The sequence below is a fragment of the Oncorhynchus mykiss genome, chromosome 31 (genome assembly GCF_013265735.2).
Source record: "Oncorhynchus mykiss isolate Arlee chromosome 31, USDA_OmykA_1.1, whole genome shotgun sequence".
Lineage (NCBI taxonomy): Eukaryota > Metazoa > Chordata > Actinopteri > Salmoniformes > Salmonidae > Oncorhynchus > Oncorhynchus mykiss.
The window spans coordinates 177911-200841 of NC_050571.1; the positions used below are offsets into that span (position 1 = coordinate 177911).

General features: G+C 40.4%; 1 protein-coding gene across 2 annotated transcripts in view; it reads left to right on the forward strand.

The window, feature by feature from the left end:
* mxd3 (MAX dimerization protein 3) overlaps positions 1–22931 on the forward strand; it is a 39606-nt gene that overhangs the window by 13425 nt on the left and 3250 nt on the right. For both annotated transcript variants that reach the window (XM_036970495.1, XM_036970496.1), the window contains 2 exons: positions 11136–11241; positions 17579–17608. In XM_036970495.1, coding sequence (XP_036826390.1) covers positions 11136–11241; positions 17579–17608 — 136 coding nt within the window. The remainder of the gene's footprint in view (positions 1–11135; positions 11242–17578; positions 17609–22931) is intronic.

Below are 22931 nucleotides of genomic sequence, written 5' to 3' on the forward strand. Positions count from 1 at the left end.
CTGTAAAACATATTCACCACTGGAAAACATATTTAACACTAAAACATATTCACCACTGTAAAACATATTCACCACTAAAACATATTCACCACTAAAACATATTCACCACTAAAACATATTCACCACTGTAAAACATATTCACCACTAAAACATATTCACCACTAAAACATATTCACCACTGTAAAACATATTCACCACTAAAACATATTCACCACTGTAAAACATATTCACCACTAAAACATATTCACCACTAAAACATATTCACCACTGGAAAACATATTCACCACTGTAAAACATATTCACCACTAAAACATATTCACCACTAAAACATATTCACCACTGTAAAACATATTCACCACTGGAAAACATATTCACCACTGTAAAACATATTCACCACTAAAACATATTCACCACTAAAACATATTCACCACTGTAAAACATATTCACCACTAAAACATATTCACCACTGTAAAACATATTCACCACTGTATTTACCACTGTAAAACATATTCACCACTGTAAAACATATTCACCACTGTATTTACCACTGTAAAACATATTCACCACTGTATTTACCACTGTATTTACCACTAAAACATATTCACCACTAAAACATATTCACCACTAAAACATATTCACCACTAAAACATATTCACCACTAAAACATATTCACCACTAAAACATATTTACCACTGTAAAACATATTCACCACTAAAACATATTCACCACTAAAACATATTCACCACTAAAACATATTCACCACTAAAACATATTTACCACTGTATTTACCACTGTAAAACATATTCACCACTAAAACATATTTACCACTGTATTTACCACTGTAAAACATATTCACCACTAAAACATATTCACCACTGTATTTACCACTGTAAAACATATTCGCCACCAAAACATATTTACCACTAAAACATATTCACCACTAAAACATATTCACCACTGTTAAACATATTCACCACTAAAACATATTCACCACTGTATTTACCACTGTAAAACATATTCACCACTGTATTTACCACTGTTAAACATATTCACCACTAAAACATATTCACCACTGTATTTACCACTGTAAAACATATTCACCACTAAAACATATTCACCACTAAAACATATTCACCACTAAAACATATTCACCACTAAAACATATTCACCACTAAAACATATTTACCACTGTAAAACATATTTACCACTAAAACATATTCACCACTAAAACATATTCACCACTAAAACATATTCACCACTAAAACATATTCACCACTAAAACATATTCACCACTAAAACATATTCACCACTGTAAAACATATTCACCACTAAAACATATTTACCACTGTATTTACCACTGTAAAACATATTCACCACTAAAACATATTCACCACTGTATTTACCACTGTAAAACATATTCACCACTAAAACATATTTACCACTAAAACATATTCACCACTAAAACATATTCACCACTGTTAAACATATTCACCACTAAAACATATTCACCACTAAAACATATTCACCACTAAAACATATTCACCACTAAAACATATTTACCACTGTATTTACCACTGTAAAACATATTCACCACTAAAACATATTCACCACTGTATTTACCACTGTAAAACATATTCACCACTAAAACATATTTACCACTAAAACATATTCACCACTGTAAAACATATTCACCACTGGAAAACATATTCACCACTGTAAAACATATTCACCACTAAAACATATTCACCACTAAAACATATTCACCACTGTAAAACATATTCACCACTAAAACATATTCACCACTAAAACATATTCACCACTGTAAAACATATTCACCACTGGAAAACATATTTAACACTAAAACATATTCACCACTGTAAAACATATTTAACACTGTAAAACATATTCACCACTGTAAAACATATTTACCACTGTAAAACATATTCACCACTGTATTTACCACTGGAAAACATATTTACCACTGTATTTACCACTGGAAAACATATTTACCACTGTAAAACATGTTTACCCCTGTATTTACCACTGGAAAACATATTCACCACTGTATTTACCACTGTAAAACATATTCACCACTGTATTTACCACTGGAAAACATATTTACCACTGTATTTACCACTGGAAAACATATTTACCACTGGAAAACATATTTACCACTGGAAAACATATTCACCACTGTATTTACCACTGGAAAACATATTCACCACTGTATTTACCACTGTAAAACATATTCACCACTGTATTCACCACTGTAAAACATATTCACCACTGTAAAACATATTTACCACTGTATTTACCACTGGAAAACATATTTACCACTGTAAAACATATTTACCACTGTAAAACATATTTACCACTGTATTCACCACTGGAAAACATATTTACCACTGTAAAACATATTCACCACTGTAAAACATATTCACCACTGTATTTACCACTGTAAAACATATTCACCACTGTATTTACCACTGTAAAACATATTCACCACTGTATTTACCACTGTAAAACATATTTACCACTGTATTTACCACTGTAAAACATATTTACCACTGTATTCACCACTGTAAAACATATTTACCACTGTATTTACCACTGTAAAACATATTCACCACTGTAAAACATATTTACCACTGTATTTACCACTGGAAAACATATGTACCACTGTAAAAAATATTTACCACTGTATTCACCACTGGTAAACATATTTACCACTGTAAAACACATTTACCACTGTAAAACATATTCACCACTGTATTTACCGCTGTAAAACATATTCACCACTGTATTTACCACTGTAAAACATATTTACCACTGTATTTACCACTGTAAAACATATTTATCACTGTATTCACCACTGTAAAACATATTTACCACTGTATACACCACTGTAAAACATATTTACCACTGTATTTACCACTGTAAAACATATTCACCACTAAAACATATTCACCACTGTAAAACATATTCACCACTGTATTTACCACTGTAAAACATATTCACCACTGTAAAACATATTCACCACTGTATTTACCACTGTAAAACATATTCACCACTGTATTTACCACTGTATTTACCACTAAAACATATTCACCACTAAAACATATTCACCACTAAAACATATTCACCACTAAAACATATTCACCACTAAAACATATTCACCACTAAAACATATTTACCACTGTAAAACATATTCACCACTAAAACATATTCACCACTAAAACATATTCACCACTAAAACATATTCACCACTAAAACATATTTACCACTGTATTTACCACTGTAAAACATATTCACCACTAAAACATATTTACCACTGTATTTACCACTGTAAAACATATTCACCACTAAAACATATTCACCACTGTATTTACCACTGTAAAACATATTCGCCACCAAAACATATTTACCACTAAAACATATTCACCACTAAAACATATTCACCACTAAAACATATTCACCACTAAAACATATTTACCACTGTATTTACCACTGTAAAACATATTCACCACTAAAACATATTTACCACTGTATTTACCACTGTAAAACATATTCACCACTAAAACATATTCACCACTGTATTTACCACTGTAAAACATATTCACCACTAAAACATATTTACCACTAAAACATATTCACCACTGTAAAACATATTCACCACTGGAAAACATATTCACCACTGTAAAACATATTCACCACTAAAACATATTCACCACTAAAACATATTCACCACTGTAAAACATATTCACCACTAAAACATATTCACCACTAAAACATATTCACCACTGTAAAACATATTCACCACTGGAAAACATATTTAACACTAAAACATATTCACCACTGTAAAACATATTCACCACTAAAACATATTCACCACTAAAACATATTCACCACTAAAACATATTCACCACTGTAAAACATATTCACCACTAAAACATATTCACCACTAAAACATATTCACCACTGTAAAACATATTCACCACTAAAACATATTCACCACTGTAAAACATATTCACCACTAAAACATATTCACCACTAAAACATATTCACCACTGGAAAACATATTCACCACTGTAAAACATATTCACCACTAAAACATATTCACCACTAAAACATATTCACCACTGTAAAACATATTCACCACTGGAAAACATATTCACCACTGTAAAACATATTCACCACTAAAACATATTCACCACTAAAACATATTCACCACTGTAAAACATATTCACCACTAAAACATATTCACCACTGTAAAACATATTCACCACTGTATTTACCACTGTAAAACATATTCACCACTGTAAAACATATTCACCACTGTATTTACCACTGTAAAACATATTCACCACTGTATTTACCACTGTATTTACCACTAAAACATATTCACCACTAAAACATATTCACCACTAAAACATATTCACCACTAAAACATATTCACCACTAAAACATATTTACCACTGTAAAACATATTCACCACTAAAACATATTCACCACTAAAACATATTCACCACTAAAACATATTCACCACTAAAACATATTTACCACTGTATTTACCACTGTAAAACATATTCACCACTAAAACATATTTACCACTGTATTTACCACTGTAAAACATATTCACCACTAAAACATATTCACCACTGTATTTACCACTGTAAAACATATTCGCCACCAAAACATATTTACCACTAAAACATATTCACCACTAAAACATATTCACCACTGTTAAACATATTCACCACTAAAACATATTCACCACTGTATTTACCACTGTAAAACATATTCACCACTGTATTTACCACTGTAAAACATATTCACCACTAAAACATATTCACCACTGTATTTACCACTGTAAAACATATTCACCACTAAAACATATTCACCACTAAAACATATTCACCACTAAAACATATTCACCACTAAAACATATTCACCACTAAAACATATTTACCACTGTAAAACATATTTACCACTAAAACATATTCACCACTAAAACATATTCACCACTAAAACATATTCACCACTAAAACATATTCACCACTAAAACATATTCACCACTAAAACATATTCACCACTGTAAAACATATTCACCACTAAAACATATTTACCACTGTATTTACCACTGTAAAACATATTCACCACTAAAACATATTCACCACTGTATTTACCACTGTAAAACATATTCACCACTAAAACATATTTACCACTAAAACATATTCACCACTAAAACATATTCACCACTGTTAAACATATTCACCACTAAAACATATTCACCACTAAAACATATTCACCACTAAAACATATTCACCACTAAAACATATTTACCACTGTATTTACCACTGTAAAACATATTCACCACTAAAACATATTTACCACTGTATTTACCACTGTAAAACATATTCACCACTAAAACATATTCACCACTGTATTTACCACTGTAAAACATATTCACCACTAAAACATATTTACCACTAAAACATATTCACCACTGTAAAACATATTCACCACTGGAAAACATATTCACCACTGTAAAACATATTCACCACTAAAACATATTCACCACTAAAACATATTCACCACTGTAAAACATATTCACCACTAAAACATATTCACCACTAAAACATATTCACCACTGTAAAACATATTCACCACTGGAAAACATATTTAACACTAAAACATATTCACCACTGTAAAACATATTCACCACTAAAACATATTCACCACTAAAACATATTCACCACTAAAACATATTCACCACTGTAAAACATATTCACCACTAAAACATATTCACCACTAAAACATATTCACCACTGTAAAACATATTCACCACTAAAACATATTCACCACTAAAACATATTCACCACTGTTAAACATATTCACCACTAAAACATATTCACCACTGTATTTACCACTGTAAAACATATTCACCACTGTATTTACCACTGTAAAACATATTCACCACTAAAACATATTCACCACTGTATTTACCACTGTAAAACATATTCACCACTAAAACATATTCACCACTAAAACATATTCACCACTAAAACATATTCACCACTAAAACATATTCACCACTAAAACATATTTACCACTGTAAAACATATTTACCACTAAAACATATTCACCACTAAAACATATTCACCACTAAAACATATTCACCACTAAAACATATTCACCACTAAAACATATTCACCACTAAAACATATTCACCACTGTAAAACATATTCACCACTAAAACATATTTACCACTGTATTTACCACTGTAAAACATATTCACCACTAAAACATATTCACCACTGTATTTACCACTGTAAAACATATTCACCACTAAAACATATTTACCACTAAAACATATTCACCACTAAAACATATTCACCACTGTTAAACATATTCACCACTAAAACATATTCACCACTAAAACATATTCACCACTAAAACATATTCACCACTAAAACATATTTACCACTGTATTTACCACTGTAAAACATATTCACCACTAAAACATATTTACCACTGTATTTACCACTGTAAAACATATTCACCACTAAAACATATTCACCACTGTATTTACCACTGTAAAACATATTCACCACTAAAACATATTTACCACTAAAACATATTCACCACTGTAAAACATATTCACCACTGGAAAACATATTCACCACTGTAAAACATATTCACCACTAAAACATATTCACCACTAAAACATATTCACCACTGTAAAACATATTCACCACTAAAACATATTCACCACTAAAACATATTCACCACTGTAAAACATATTCACCACTGGAAAACATATTTAACACTAAAACATATTCACCACTGTAAAACATATTCACCACTAAAACATATTCACCACTAAAACATATTCACCACTAAAACATATTCACCACTGTAAAACATATTCACCACTAAAACATATTCACCACTAAAACATATTCACCACTGTAAAACATATTCACCACTAAAACATATTCACCACTGTAAAACATATTCACCACTAAAACATATTCACCACTAAAACATATTCACCACTGGAAAACATATTCACCACTGTAAAACATATTCACCACTAAAACATATTCACCACTAAAACATATTCACCACTGTAAAACATATTCACCACTGGAAAACATATTCACCACTGTAAAACATATTCACCACTAAAACATATTCACCACTAAAACATATTCACCACTGTAAAACATATTCACCACTAAAACATATTCACCACTAAAACATATTCACCACTGTAAAACATATTCACCACTGGAAAACATATTTAACACTAAAACATATTCACCACTGTAAAACATATTCACCACTAAAACATATTCACCACTAAAACATATTCACCACTAAAACATATTCACCACTGTAAAACATATTCACCACTAAAACATATTCACCACTAAAACATATTCACCACTGTAAAACATATTCACCACTAAAACATATTCACCACTGTAAAACATATTCACCACTGTAAAACATATTCACCACTGGAAAACATATTTACCACTGTAAAACATATTCACCACTGTAAAACATATTTAACACTGTAAAACATATTCACCACTGTAAAACATATTTACCACTGTAAAACATATTCACCACTGTATTTACCACTGGAAAACATATTTACCACTGTATTTACCACTGGAAAACATATTTACCACTGTAAAACATGTTTACCCCTGTATTTACCACTGGAAAACATATTCACCACTGTATTTACCACTGTAAAACATATTCACCACTGTATTTACCACTGGAAAACATATTTACCACTGTATTTACCACTGGAAAACATATTTACCACTGGAAAACATATTTACCACTGGAAAACATATTCACCACTGTATTTACCACTGGAAAACATATTCACCACTGTATTTACCACTGTAAAACATATTCACCACTGTATTCACCACTGTAAAACATATTCACCACTGTAAAACATATTTACCACTGTATTTACCACTGGAAAACATATTTACCACTGTAAAACATATTTACCACTGTAAAACATATTTACCACTGTATTCACCACTGGAAAACATATTTACCACTGTAAAACATATTCACCACTGTAAAACATATTCACCACTGTATTTACCACTGTAAAACATATTCACCACTGTATTTACCACTGTAAAACATATTTACCACTGTATTTACCACTGTAAAACATATTTACCACTGTATTCACCACTGTAAAACATATTTACCACTGTATTTACCACTGTAAAACATATTCACCACTGTAAAACATATTTACCACTGTATTTACCACTGGAAAACATATGTACCACTGTAAAACATATTTACCACTGTATTCACCACTGGTAAACATATTTACCACTGTAAAACACATTTACCACTGTAAAACATATTCACCACTGTATTTACCGCTGTAAAACATATTCACCACTGTATTTACCACTGTAAAACATATTTACCACTGTATTTACCACTGTAAAACATATTTATCACTGTATTCACCACTGTAAAACATATTTACCACTGTATACACCACTGTAAAACATATTTACCACTGTATTTACCACTGTAAAACATATTCACCACTAAAACATATTCACCACTGTAAAACATATTCACCACTGTATTTACCACTGTAAAACATATTCACCACTGTAAAACATATTCACCACTGTATTTACCACTGTAAAACATATTCACCACTGTATTTACCACTGTATTTACCACTAAAACATATTCACCACTAAAACATATTCACCACTAAAACATATTCACCACTAAAACATATTCACCACTAAAACATATTCACCACTAAAACATATTTACCACTGTAAAACATATTCACCACTAAAACATATTCACCACTAAAACATATTCACCACTAAAACATATTCACCACTAAAACATATTTACCACTGTATTTACCACTGTAAAACATATTCACCACTAAAACATATTTACCACTGTATTTACCACTGTAAAACATATTCACCACTAAAACATATTCACCACTGTATTTACCACTGTAAAACATATTCACCACCAAAACATATTTACCACTAAAACATATTCACCACTAAAACATATTCACCACTGTTAAACATATTCACCACTAAAACATATTCACCACTGTATTTACCACTGTAAAACATATTCACCACTGTATTTACCACTGTAAAACATATTCACCACTAAAACATATTCACCACTGTATTTACCACTGTAAAACATATTCACCACTAAAACATATTCACCACTAAAACATATTCACCACTGTATTTACCACTGTAAAACATATTCACCACTAAAACATATTCACCACTAAAACATATTCACCACTAAAACATATTTACCACTGTAAAACATATTTACCACTAAAACATATTCACCACTAAAACATATTCACCACTAAAACATATTCACCACTAAAACATATTCACCACTGTAAAACATATTCACCACTAAAACATATTTACCACTGTATTTACCACTGTAAAACATATTCACCACTAAAACATATTCACCACTGTATTTACCACTGTAAAACATATTCACCACTAAAACATATTTACCACTAAAACATATTCACCACTAAAACATATTCACCACTGTTAAACATATTCACCACTAAAACATATTCACCACTAAAACATATTCACCACTAAAACATATTCACCACTAAAACATATTTACCACTGTATTTACCACTGTAAAACATATTCACCACTAAAACATATTTACCACTGTATTTACCACTGTAAAACATATTCACCACTAAAACATATTCACCACTGTATTTACCACTGTAAAACATATTCACCACTAAAACATATTTACCACTAAAACATATTCACCACTAAAACATATTCACCACTGTTAAACATATTCACCACTAAAACATATTCACCACTGTATTTACCACTGTAAAACATATTCACCACTGTATTTACCACTGTAAAACATATTCACCACTAAAACATATTCACCACTGTATTTACCACTGTAAAACATATTCACCACTAAAACATATTCACCACTAAAACATATTCACCACTAAAACATATTCACCACTGTATTTACCACTGTAAAACATATTCACCACTAAAACATATTCACCACTAAAACATATTCACCACTAAAACATATTCACCACTAAAACATATTCACCACTAAAACATATTCACCACTGTATTTACCACTGGAAAACATATTCACCACTGTATTATAAATAATAGGAGAATGGTTAAATGTCTTTATTTAGAGACCATCCCCAAAGTTAGACTTTTGTTGGATTCAGGGGAGCTGAGGAATACCTCCCTTGTCTTTTTGGTTGAATCTGTGTTTGAAATTCACTGCTCAACTGAGGGACCTTACAATTATCTGTATGTGTGGGGTACAGAGATGAGGTAGTCATTCAAAAATCATGTTAAACACTATTATTGCACACAGAGTGAGTCCATGCTACTTATTATGTGACTTCTACACCTGCATTGCTTGCTGTTTGGGGTTTTAGGCTGGGTTTCTGTACAGCACTTTGAGATATCAGCTGATGTACGAAGGGCTATATAAAATACATTTGATTTGATTTGACTTGTTAAGCACATTTGTACTCCTGAACCAGTTTAGGCTTGCCATAACAAACGAGGCTGAATACTTATTGACTAAAGACATTTCAGATTTTCATTTATTTTTATTTTGTTGTTGTTGTAAACATTTCTAAAAACATAACTCCACTTTGACATTATGGCGTATTGTATGTAGTCCAGTGACACAAACATCTGCATTGAATCCATTTTAAATTCAGCCTGTAACAACAACACGATGTGCAAAAGTCTAGGGTATCAATACGTTCTGAAGGCTCTGTGGGTGTCAATTAAAAATGGTCCTTTCGCTCTTTTCTATCCAGAGGCAGAACATGGCTATGCATCAGTCAAAGGCCTAAAATTAAACTTTGTGTTTATAATCACATTGATTTGTTAATTTTGCCTGTCATTGATTTTCCCATTTACAATAGTCTATGAAAACATGAGTTTAGTTGCAACCCAAAGTAAGGACTTGATGTCACGACGTCCCATTGAAACGATCCTCTCCTTTCTCTCTCTCTCCAGAGGCAGAGCATGGCTATGCATCAGTGTTGCCCTTCTACTGTCCAGGGGACTCTGAGAAGAAGAGTAAACAGAAGAACAAGAAGCTGCAGGCTGCCGGTAGTAACAGGTGATTATATAACTCTCTAACTGACTAGTCTGTCTGACAGCTAGCTAGGGACGGGGTTCTGGCTCTCTGAAACTACTAGTCTGTCTGACAGCTAGCTAGGGACGGGGTTCTGGCTCTCTGAAACTACTAGTCTGTCTGACAGCTAGCTAGGGACGGGGTTCTGGCTCTCTGAAACTACTAGTCTGTCTGACAGCTAGCTAGGGACGGGGTTCTGGCTCTCTGAAACTACTAGTCTGTCTGACAGCTAGCTAGGGACGGGGTTCTGGCTCTCTGAAACTACTAGTCTGTCTGACAGCTAGCTAGGGACGGGGTTCTGGCTCTCTGAAACTACTAGTCTGTCTGACAGCTAGCTAGGGACGGGGTTCTGGCTCTCTGAAACTATTAGTCTGTCTGACAGCTAGCTATGGACGGGGTTCTGGCTCTCTGAAACTACTAGCTGTCTGACAGCTAGCTAGGGACGGGGTTCTGGCTCTCTGAAACTACTAGTCTGTCTGACAGCTAGCTAGGGACGGGGTTCTGGCTCTCTGAAACTACTAGTCTGTCTGACAGCTAGCTAGGGACGGGGTTCTGGCTCTCTGAAACTACTAGTCTGTCTGACAGCTAGCTAGAGACGGGGTTCTGGCTCTCTGAAACTACTAGTCTGTCTGACAGCTAGCTAGGGACGGGGTTCTGGCTCTCTGAAACTACTAGTCTGTCTGACAGCTAGCTAGGGACGGGGTTCTGGCTCTCTGAAACTACTAGTCTGTCTGACAGCTAGCTAGAGACGGGGTTCTGGCTCTCTGAAACTACTAGTCTGTCTGACAGCTAGCTAGGGACGGGGTTCTGGCTCTCTGAAACTACTAGTCTGTCTGACAGCTAGCTAGGGACGGGGTTCTGGCTCTCTGAAACTACTAGTCTGTCTGACAGCTAGCTAGGGACGGGGTTCTGGCTCTCTGAAACTACTAGTCTGTCTGACAGCTAGCTAGGGACGGGGTTCTGGCTCTCTGAAACTACTAGTCTGTCTGACAGCTAGCTAGGGACGGGGTTCTGGCTCTCTGAAACTACTAGTCTGTCTGACAGCTAGCTAGGGACGGGGTTCTGGCTCTCTGAAACTACTAGTCTGTCTGACAGCTAGCTAGGGACGGGGTTCTGGCTCTCTGAAACTACTAGTCTGTCTGACAGCTAGCTAGGGACGGGGTTCTGGCTCTCTGAAACTACTAGTCTGTCTGACAGCTAGCTAGGGACGGGGTTCTGGCTCTCTGAAACTACTAGTCTGTCTGACAGCTAGCTAGGGACGGGGTTCTGGCTCTCTGAAACTACTAGTCTGTCTGACAGCTAGCTAGGGACGGGGTTCTGGCTCTCTGAAACTACTAGTCTGTCTGACAGCTAGCTAGGGACGGGGTTCTGGCTCTCTGAAACTACTAGTCTGTCTGACAGCTAGCTAGGGACGGGGTTCTGGCTCTCTGAAACTACTAGTCTGTCTGACAGCTAGCTAGGGACGGGGTTCTGGCTCTCTGAAACTACTAGTCTGTCTGACCGCTAGCTAGGGACGGGGTTCTGGCTCTCTGAAACTACTAGTCTGTCTGACAGCTAGCTAGGGACGGGGTTCTGGCTCTCTGAAACTACTAGTCTGTCTGACCGCTAGCTAGGGACGGGGTTCTGGCTCTCTGAAACTACTAGTCTGTCTGACAGCTAGCTAGGGACAGGGTTCTGGCTCTCTGAAACTACTAGTCTGTCTGACAGCTAGCTAGGGACGGGGTTCTGGGTCTCTGAAACTACTAGTCTGTCTGACAGCTAGCTAGGGACGGGGTTCTGGCTCTCTGAAACTACTAGTCTGTCTGACAGCTAGCTAGGGACGGAGTTCTGGCTCTCTGAAACTACTAGTCTGTCTGACCGCTAGCTAGGGACGGAGTTCTGGCTCTCTGAAACTACTAGTCTGTCTGACAGCTAGCTAGGGACGGGGTTCTGGCTCTCTGAAACTACTAGTCTGTCTGACAGCTAGCTAGGGACGGAGTTCTGGCTCTCTGAAACTACTAGTCTGTCTGACCGCTAGCTAGGGACGGAGTTCTGGCTCTCTGAAACTACTAGTCTGTCTGACCGCTAGCTAGGGACGGGGTTCTGGCTCTCTGAAACTACTAGTCTGTCTGACAGCTAGCTAGGGACGGGGTTCTGGCTCTCTGAAACTACTAGTCTGTCTGACAGCTAGCTAGGGACGGGGTTCTGGCTCTCTGAAACTACTAGTCTGTCTGACCGCTAGCTAGGGACGGGGTTCTGGCTCTCTGAAACTACTAGTCTGTCTGACCGCTAGCTAGGGACGGGGTTCTGGGTCTCTGAAACTACTAGTCTGTCTGACAGCTAGCTAGGGACGGGGTTCTGGCTCTCTGAAACTACTAGTCTGTCTGACAGCTAGCTAGGGACGGAGTTCTGGCTCTCTGAAACTACTAGTCTGTCTGACAGCTAGCTAGGGACAGGGTTCTGGCTCTCTGAAACTACTAGTCTGTCTGACAGCTAGCTAGGGACGGAGTTCTGGCTCTCTGAAACTACTAGTCTGTCTGACCGCTAGCTAGGGACGGAGTTCTGGCTCTCTGAAACTACTAGTCTGTCTGACAGCTAGCTAGGGACGGAGTTCTGGCTCTCTGAAACTACTAGTCTGTCTGACAGCTAGCTAGGGACGGGGTTCTGGCTCTCTGAAACTACTAGTCTGTCTGACCGCTAGCTAGGGACGGAGTTCTGGCTCTCTGAAACTACTAGTCTGTCTGACCGCTAGCTAGGGACGGGGTTCTGGCTCTCTGAAACTACTAGTCTGTCTGACAGCTAGCTAGGGACGGGGTTCTGGCTCTCTGAAACTACTAGTCTGTCTGACCGCTAGCTAGGGACGGGGTTCTGGCTCTCTGAAACTACTAGTCTGTCTGACCGCTAGCTAGGGACGGGGTTCTGGGTCTCTGAAACTACTAGTCTGTCTGACAGCTAGCTAGGGACGGGGTTCTGGCTCTCTGAAACTACTAGTCTGTCTGACAGCTAGCTAGGGACGGAGTTCTGGCTCTCTGAAACTACTAGTCTGTCTGACAGCTAGCTAGGGACGGGGTTCTGGCTCTCTGAAACTACTAGTCTGTCTGACAGCTAGCTAGAGACGGGGTTCTGGGTCTCTGAAACTACTAGTCTGTCTGACAGCTAGCTAGGGACGGAGTTCTGGCTCTCTGAAACTACTAGTCTGTCTGACAGCTAGCTAGGGACGGGGTTCTGGCTCTCTGAAACTACTAGTCTGTCTGACAGCTAGCTAGGGACGGGGTTCTGGCTCTCTGAAACTACTAGTCTGTCTGACAGCTAGCTAGGGATGGGGTTCTGGCTCTCTGAAACTACTAGTCTGTCTGACCGCTAGCTAGGGACGGGGTTCTGGCTCTCTGAAACTACTAGTCTGTCTGACCGCTAGCTAGGGACGGAGTTCTGGCTCTCTGAAACTACTAGTCTGTCTGACAGCTAGCTAGGGACGGGGTTCTGGCTCTCTGAAACTACTAGTCTGTCTGACAGCTAGCTAGGGACGGGGTTCTGGCTCTCTGAAACTACTAGTCTGTCTGACAGCTAGCTAGAGACGGAGTTCTGGCTCTCTGAAACTACTAGTCTGTCTGACAGCTAGCTAGGGACGGGGTTCTGGCTCTCTGAAACTACTAGTCTGTCTGACAGCTAGCTAGGGACGGAGTTCTGGCTCTCTGAAACTACTAGTCTGTCTGACAGCTAGCTAGGGACGGGGTTCTGGCTCTCTGAAACTACTAGTCTGTCTGACCGCTAGCTAGGGACGGGGTTCTGGCTCTCTGAAACTACTAGTCTGTCTGACAGCTAGCTAGGGACAGGGTTCTGGCTCTCTGAAACTACTAGTCTGTCTGACAGCTAGCTAGAGACGGGGTTCTGGCTCTCTGAAACTACTAGTCTGTCTGACAGCTAGCTAGGGACGGGGTTCTGGCTCTCTGAAACTACTAGTCTGTCTGACAGCTAGCTAGGGACGGAGTTCTGGCTCTCTGAAACTACTAGTCTGTCTGACAGCTAGCTAGGGACGGGGTTCTGGCTCTCTGAAACTATTAGTCTGTCTGACAGCTAGCTAGGGACGGGGTTCTGGCTCTCTGAAACTACTAGTCTGTCTGACAGCTAGCTAGGGACGGGGTTCTGGCTCTCTGAAACTACTAGTCTGTCTGACAGCTAGCTAGGGACGGGGTTCTGGCTCTCTGAAACTACTAGTCTGTCTGACAGCTAGCTAGGGACGGGGTTCTGGCTCTCTGAAACTACTAGTCTGTCTGACAGCTAGCTAGAGACGGGGTTCTGGCTCTCTAAAACTACTAGTCTGTCTGACAGCTAGCTAGGGATGGGGTTCTGGCTCTCTGAAACTACTAGTCTGTCTGACCGCTAGCTAGGGACAGGGTTCTGGCTCTCTGAAACTACTAGTCTGTCTGACAGCTAGCTAGGGACAGGGTTCTGGCTCTCTAAAACTACTAGTCTGTCTGACAGCTAGCTAGGGATGGGGTTCTGGCTCTCTGAAACTACTAGTCTGTCTGACAGCTAGCTAGGGACGGGGTTCTGGGTCTCTGAAACTACTAGTCTGTCTGACAGCTAGCTAGAGACGGGGTTCTGGCTCTCTGAAACTACTAGTCTGTCTGACAGCTAGCTAGGGACGGGGTTCTGGCTCTCTGAAACTACTAGTCTGTCTGACAGCTAGCTAGGGACGGGGTTCTGGCTCTCTGAAACTACTAGTCTGTCTGACAGCTAGCTAGGGACGGGGTTCTGGCTCTCTGAAACTACTAGTCTGTCTGACAGCTAGCTAGGGACGGGGTTCTGGCTCTCTGAAACTACTAGTCTGTCTGACCGCTAGCTAGGGACGGAGTTCTGGCTCTCTGAAACTACTAGTCTGTCTGACAGCTAGCTAGGGACGGGGTTCTGGCTCTCTGAAACTACTAGTCTGTCTGACAGCTAGCTAGAGACGGAGTTCTGGCTCTCTGAAACTACTAGTCTGTCTGACAGCTAGCTAGGGACGGGGTTCTGGCTCTCTGAAACTACTAGTCTGTCTGACAGCTAGCTAGGGACGGGGTTCTGGCTCTCTGAAACTACTAGTCTGTCTGACCGCTAGCTAGGGACGGGGTTCTGGCTCTCTGAAACTACTAGTCTGTCTGACCGCTAGCTAGGGACGGGGTTCTGGCTCTCTGAAACTACTAGTCTGTCTGACCGCTAGCTAGGGACGGGGTTCTGGCTCTCTGAAACTACTAGTCTGTCTGACCGCTAGCTAGGGACGGGGTTCTGGCTCTCTGAAACTACTAGTCTGTCTGACAGCTAGCTAGAGACGGGGTTCTGGCTCTCTGAAACTACTAGTCTGTCTGACAGCTAGCTAGAGACGGAGTTCTGGCTCTCTGAAACTACTAGTCTGTCTGACAGCTAGCTAGGGACGGGGTTCTGGCTCTCTGAAACTACTAGTCTGTCTGACAGCTAGCTAGAGACGGGGTTCTGGCTCTCTGAAACTACTAGTCTGTCTGACAGCTAGCTAGGGACGGAGTTCTGGCTCTCTGAAACTACTAGTCTGTCTGACAGCTAGCTAGAGACGGAGTTCTGGCTCTCTGAAACTACTAGTCTGTCTGACAGCTAGCTAGGGACGGGGTTCTGGCTCTCTGAAACTACTAGTCTGTCTGACAGCTAGCTAGAGACGGGGTTCTGGCTCTCTGAAACTACTAGTCTGTCTGACAGCTAGCTAGAGACGGGGTTCTGGCTCTCTAAAACTACTAGTCTGTCTGACAGCTAGCTAGGGACGGCGTTCTGGCTCTCTGAAACTACTAGTCTGTCTGACAGCTAGCTAGGGACGGGGTTCTGGCTCTCTGAAACTACTAGTCTGTCTGACCGCTAGCTAGGGACGGGGTTCTGGCTCTCTGAAACTACTAGTCTGTCTGACAGCTAGCTAGGGACGGAGTTCTGGCTCTCTGAAACTACTAGTCTGTCTGACAGCTAGCTAGAGACGGGGTTCTGGCTCTCTAAAACTACTAGTCTGTCTGACCGCTAGCTAGGGACGGAGTTCTGGCTCTCTGAAACTACTAGTCTGTCTGACCGCTAGCTAGGGACGGAGTTCTGGCTCTCTGAAACTACTAGTCTGTCTGACAGCTAGCTAGGGACGGGGTTCTGGCTCTCTGAAACTACTAGTCTGTCTGACAGCTAGCTAGGGACGGAGTGTGGCCATATTCAGCATTTGGTTTCACTGAAGAATGTGTGTTGACGAGTCTACTTTTTATTGTTAAAACGATATATTATGAATCTGAAATACGTAATAATGACTTTATGCTTTAGTGTTTATAAACTCACTAATAATGAATTGTGCTTTCTTTGTCCACAGGACAGTCCATAACGAGTTGGAGAAGCACAGGTAAAGAGTCATTCTATCAGTCCTGTGACATTCTACCTTCGGCAACCACTGTGTAGATTTCCATTGGTACATGTCTAATTATAATAGTGACAACACAGGCATAAAACTAAAGATACCTCTTAAAGAGCCACTGAACACGCCGATTAACAAGCGTGTTTTTCTGTTGTTCATTAGAGAAAAAAAACTAATTTCAGCACTTGGAGGTGTGTTTCCTGACAGATTCTGCGTTTGGTTAATGAGGGTTGTCCCTCATCAGACAATGTAGACGCGGAAGCCTAATTCACTTCCTCAAAATCCCCAGGATTAATCTAAAACAACTCAAGAAGTCTGTGATTAATTTTGACGTTTTTTTTCCCAAGGATGTTTTAGTTAGGCAATTGAAATCTATCTAAGTTGTTTGGTGCAGTATTTCACAAGTTCAATTTTTTTTGTAATGTTTTGTCTTCTGTAAACAAAGTTGGAGCTGCTGGGCAGGTCTGTCTCACTGTCTGTGCTAGTGGATAGAGAGCGATCCCAGCAGCTGTTCATTTATATATATTTATTTAACTATTCAACTTTAACTAAAACAATATATAGATATAGGACAAAACACACATCACGACGAGCCTACACTACATAAAGAGAGACCTAAGACAACAACAGCGCAAGGCAGCACCACAACATGACAACAGCATGGTAGCAACACAACATGACAATAACATAGCAAGGCAGCAACACAGCATGACAACAACATAGCAAGGCAGCAACACAGCATGACAACAACATAGCAAGGCAGCAACACAACATGACAACAACATAGCAAGGCAGCAACACAACATGACAACAACATGGTAGCAGCACAACATGGCAGCAACACAATATGACAACAACATGGCAGCAACACAACATGGTAGCAGCACAACATGACAACAACATGGTACCAACACAACATGGCAGCAACACAACATGACAACAACATAGCAAGGCAGCAACACAACATGACAATAACATGGTAGCAACACAACATGGTAGCAGCACAACATGACAACAACATAGCAAGGCAGCAACACAACATGACAATAACATGGTAGCAACACAACATGACAACACAATATGGCAGCAACACAACATGACAACACAACATGGCAGCAACACAACATGACAATAACATGGTAGCAACACAACATGACAACAACATGATAGCAACACAACATGACAACAACATGGTAGCAACACAACATGGTAGCAACACAACATGACAACAACATAGCAAGGCAGCAACACAACATGACAACAACATAGCAAGGCAGCAACACAACATGACAATAACATGGTAGCAGCACAACATGGCAGCAACACAACATGACAACAACATGGCAGCAACACAACATGGTAGCAGCACAACATGACAACAACATGGTAGCAACACAACATGGCAGCAACACAACATGACAACAACATAGCAAGGCAGCAACACAACATGACAATAACATGGTAGCAACACAACATGGTAGCAGCACAACATGACAACAACATAGCAAGGCAGCAACACAACATGACAATAACATGGTAGCAACACAACATGACAACACAATATGGCAGCAACACAACATGACAACACAACATGGCAGCAACACAACATGACAACAACATGGTAGCAACACAACATGACAACAACATGGTAGCAACACAACATGGTAGCAACACAACATGACAACAACAAGGCAGCAACACAACATGACAACAACATGGTAGCAACACAACATGACAACAACATGGTAGCAACACAACATGACAACAACATGGTAGCAACACAACATGGTAGCAGCACAACATGACAACAACATGGTGGCAACACAACATGGCAGCAACACAACATGACAACAACATGGTACCAACACAACATGGCAGCAACACAACATGACAACAACATAGCAAGGCAGCAACACAACATGACAATAACATGGTAGCAACACAACATGGTAGCAGCACAACATGACAACAACATAGCAAGGCAGCAACACAACATGACAATAACATGGTAGCAACACAACATGACAACACAATATGGCAGCAACACAACATGACAACACAACATGGCAGCAACACAACATGACAATAACATGGTAGCAACACAACATGACAACAACATGATAGCAACACAACATGACAACAACATGGTAGCAACACAACATGGTAGCAACACAACATGACAACAACATAGCAAGGCAGCAACACAACATGACAACAACATAGCAAGGCAGCAACACAACATGACAATAACATGGTAGCAGCACAACATGGCAGCAACACAACATGACAACAACATGGCAGCAACACAACATGGTAGCAGCACAACATGACAACAACATGGTAGCAACACAACATGGCAGCAACACAACATGACAACAACATAGCAAGGCAGCAACACAACATGACAATAACATGGTAGCAACACAACATGGTAGCAGCACAACATGACAACAACATAGCAAGGCAGCAACACAACATGACAATAACATGGCAGCAACACAACATGACAACACAATATGGCAGCAACACAACATGACAACACAACATGGCAGCAACACAACATGACAACAACATGGTAGCAACACAACATGGTAGCAACACAACATGACAACAACAAGGCAGCAACACAACATGACAACAACATGGTAGCAACACAACATGACAACAACATGGTAGCAACACAACATGACAACAACATGGTAGCAACACAACATGACAACAACATGGTAGCAACACAACATGACAACAACATGGTAGCAACACAACATGACAACAACATCACAACAACATGGTAGCAGCACAACATGGTAGCAGCACAACATGACAACGACATGGTATTAACACAACGTGGTAGCAGCACAACGTGGTAGCAGCACAACATGGTAGCAACAAAATGTGGTAGCAGCACAACATGGTAGAAGCACAACATGGTAGCAACACAACATGGCAGCAGTACAACATGGTAGCAACACAACATGGCAGCAGTACAACATGGTAGCAACACAACATGGTAGCAACACAACATGGTAGCAGCACAACATGGTAGCAGTACAACATGGTAGCAACACAACATGGCAGCAGTACAACATGGTAGCAGCACAACATGGCAGCAGTACAACATGGTAGCAGCACAAAAACATGGTACAAACATTATTGGGCACAGACAACAGCACAAAGGGCAAGAAGGTAGAGACAACAATATATCACTCAGAGCAGCCACAACTGTTAGTAAGAGTGTCCATGATTGAGTCTTTGAATGAAGAGATGGAGATAAAACGGTCCAGTTTGAGTGTTTGTTGCAGCTCGTTCCAGGCGCTAGCTGCAGTGAACTGAATAGAGGTTCACCCCATGTTAGTGGGCAAATGGACATTAGTGGGCAAATGGACATTAGTGGGCAAATGGACATTAGTGGGCCTTCACTTACTTCTTGTGAAGCACAGATGTTCCAAACTTAGTTTTAGATGACTGACTTTATTTGTAAAATGTATTTAGTTCTTATTTATTATTTTTTTTAAATCGCCTTTTTCTCCCCAATTTTGTGGTATCTAGTTGGTAGTTACAATCTTGTCCCATCGCTGCAACTCCCGTATGGACTCGGGAGAGGCGAAGGTCGAGAGCCATGTGTCCTCCGAAACACAACCCAGCCAAGCCGCACTGCTTCTTGACACAACGCCCACTTAACCCGGAAGCCAGCCGCACCAATGTGTCGGAGGAAACATTGTGCACCTGGCGACAGTGTCAGCGTGCATTGCACCCGGCCCGCCACAGGAGTCGCTAGTGTGCGATGGGATAGGAACATCCCTGCCGGGCCAAACCCTCCCCTAACCCGGACGACGCTGGGCCAAACCCTCCCCTAACCCGGACGACGCTGGGCCAAACCCTCCCCTAACCCGGACGACGCTGGGCCAAACCCTCCCCTAACCCGGACAACGCTGGGCCAATTGTGCGCCGTCTCATGAATCTCCCGGTTGTGGCCGGCTGCGACAGAGTCTAGACTCGAACCAGGATCTCTAGTGGCACAGCTAGCACTGGAGAGGCAGATAAGGACTTTATTACCAAAATGATCCTATTTACACTAAGTAGTCAATTTGGACACAAGAATAACTGTGAAAACTGTATCTGCCGTTTTCAAAGGGATCTGTTGCTTTTTAAAGACAGCCACTCCTTTACATCTTATTTAATTTCATGTTTAAGTGCAACTGGGCTTGAGTTTTATTAAATAAAGTATGTAGCCTTGTCCGAACCAGAGCGGCCCATAGGGCAGGAGTCCATCTCCTGTTTCTGTAGAGTGGACCACAACGGCCCGTAGGGCAGGAGTCCATCTCCTGTTTCTGGAGAGTGAACCAGAACGGCCCATAGGGTAGGAGTCCATCTCCTGTTTCTGTAGAGTGAACCAGAACGGCCCATAGGGCAGGAGTCCATCTCCTGTTTCTGTAGAGTGAACCAGAACGGCCCATAGGGCAGGAGTCCATCTCCTGTTTCTGTACAGTGAACCAGAACGGCCCATAGGGCAGGAGTCCATCTCCTGTTTCTGTAGAGTGAACCAGAACGGCCCATAGGGCAGGAGTCCATCTCCTGTTTCTGTAGAGTGAACCAGAACGGCCCGTAGGGTAGGAGTCCATCTCCTGTTTCTGTAGAGTGAACCAGAACGGCCCATAGGGCAGGAGTCCATCTCCTGTTTCTGTAGAGTGAACCAGAACGGCCCATAGGGCAGGAGTCCATCTCCTGTTTCTGTACAGTGAACCAGAACGGCCCGTAGGGCAGGAGTCCATCTCCTGTTTCTGTAGAGTGAACCAGAATGGCCCGTAGGGCAGGAGTCCATCTCCTGTTTCTGTAGAGTGAACCAGAACGGCCCGTAGGGCAGGAGTCCATCTCCTGTTTCTGTAGAGTGAACCAGAACGGCCCGTAGGGCAGGAGTCCATCTCCTGTTTCTGTAGAGTGAACCAGAACGGCCCGTAGGGCAGGAGTCCATCTCCTGTTTCAGTAGAGTGAACCAGAACGGCCCGTAGGGCAGGAGTCCATCTCCTGTTTCTGTAGAGTGAACCAGAACGGCCCGTAGGGCAGGAGTCCATCTCCTGTTTCTGTAGAGTGAACCAGAACGGCCCGTAGGGCAGGAGTCCATCTCCTGTTTCTGTAGAGTGAACCAGAACGGCCCGTAGGGCAGGAGTCCATCTCCTGTTTCTGTAGAGTGAACCAGAACGGCCCGTAGGGCAGGAGTCCATCTCCTGTTTCAGTAGAGTGAACCAGAACGGCCCGTAGGGCAGGAGTCCATCTCCTGTTTCTGTAGAGTGAACCAGAACGGCCCGTAGGG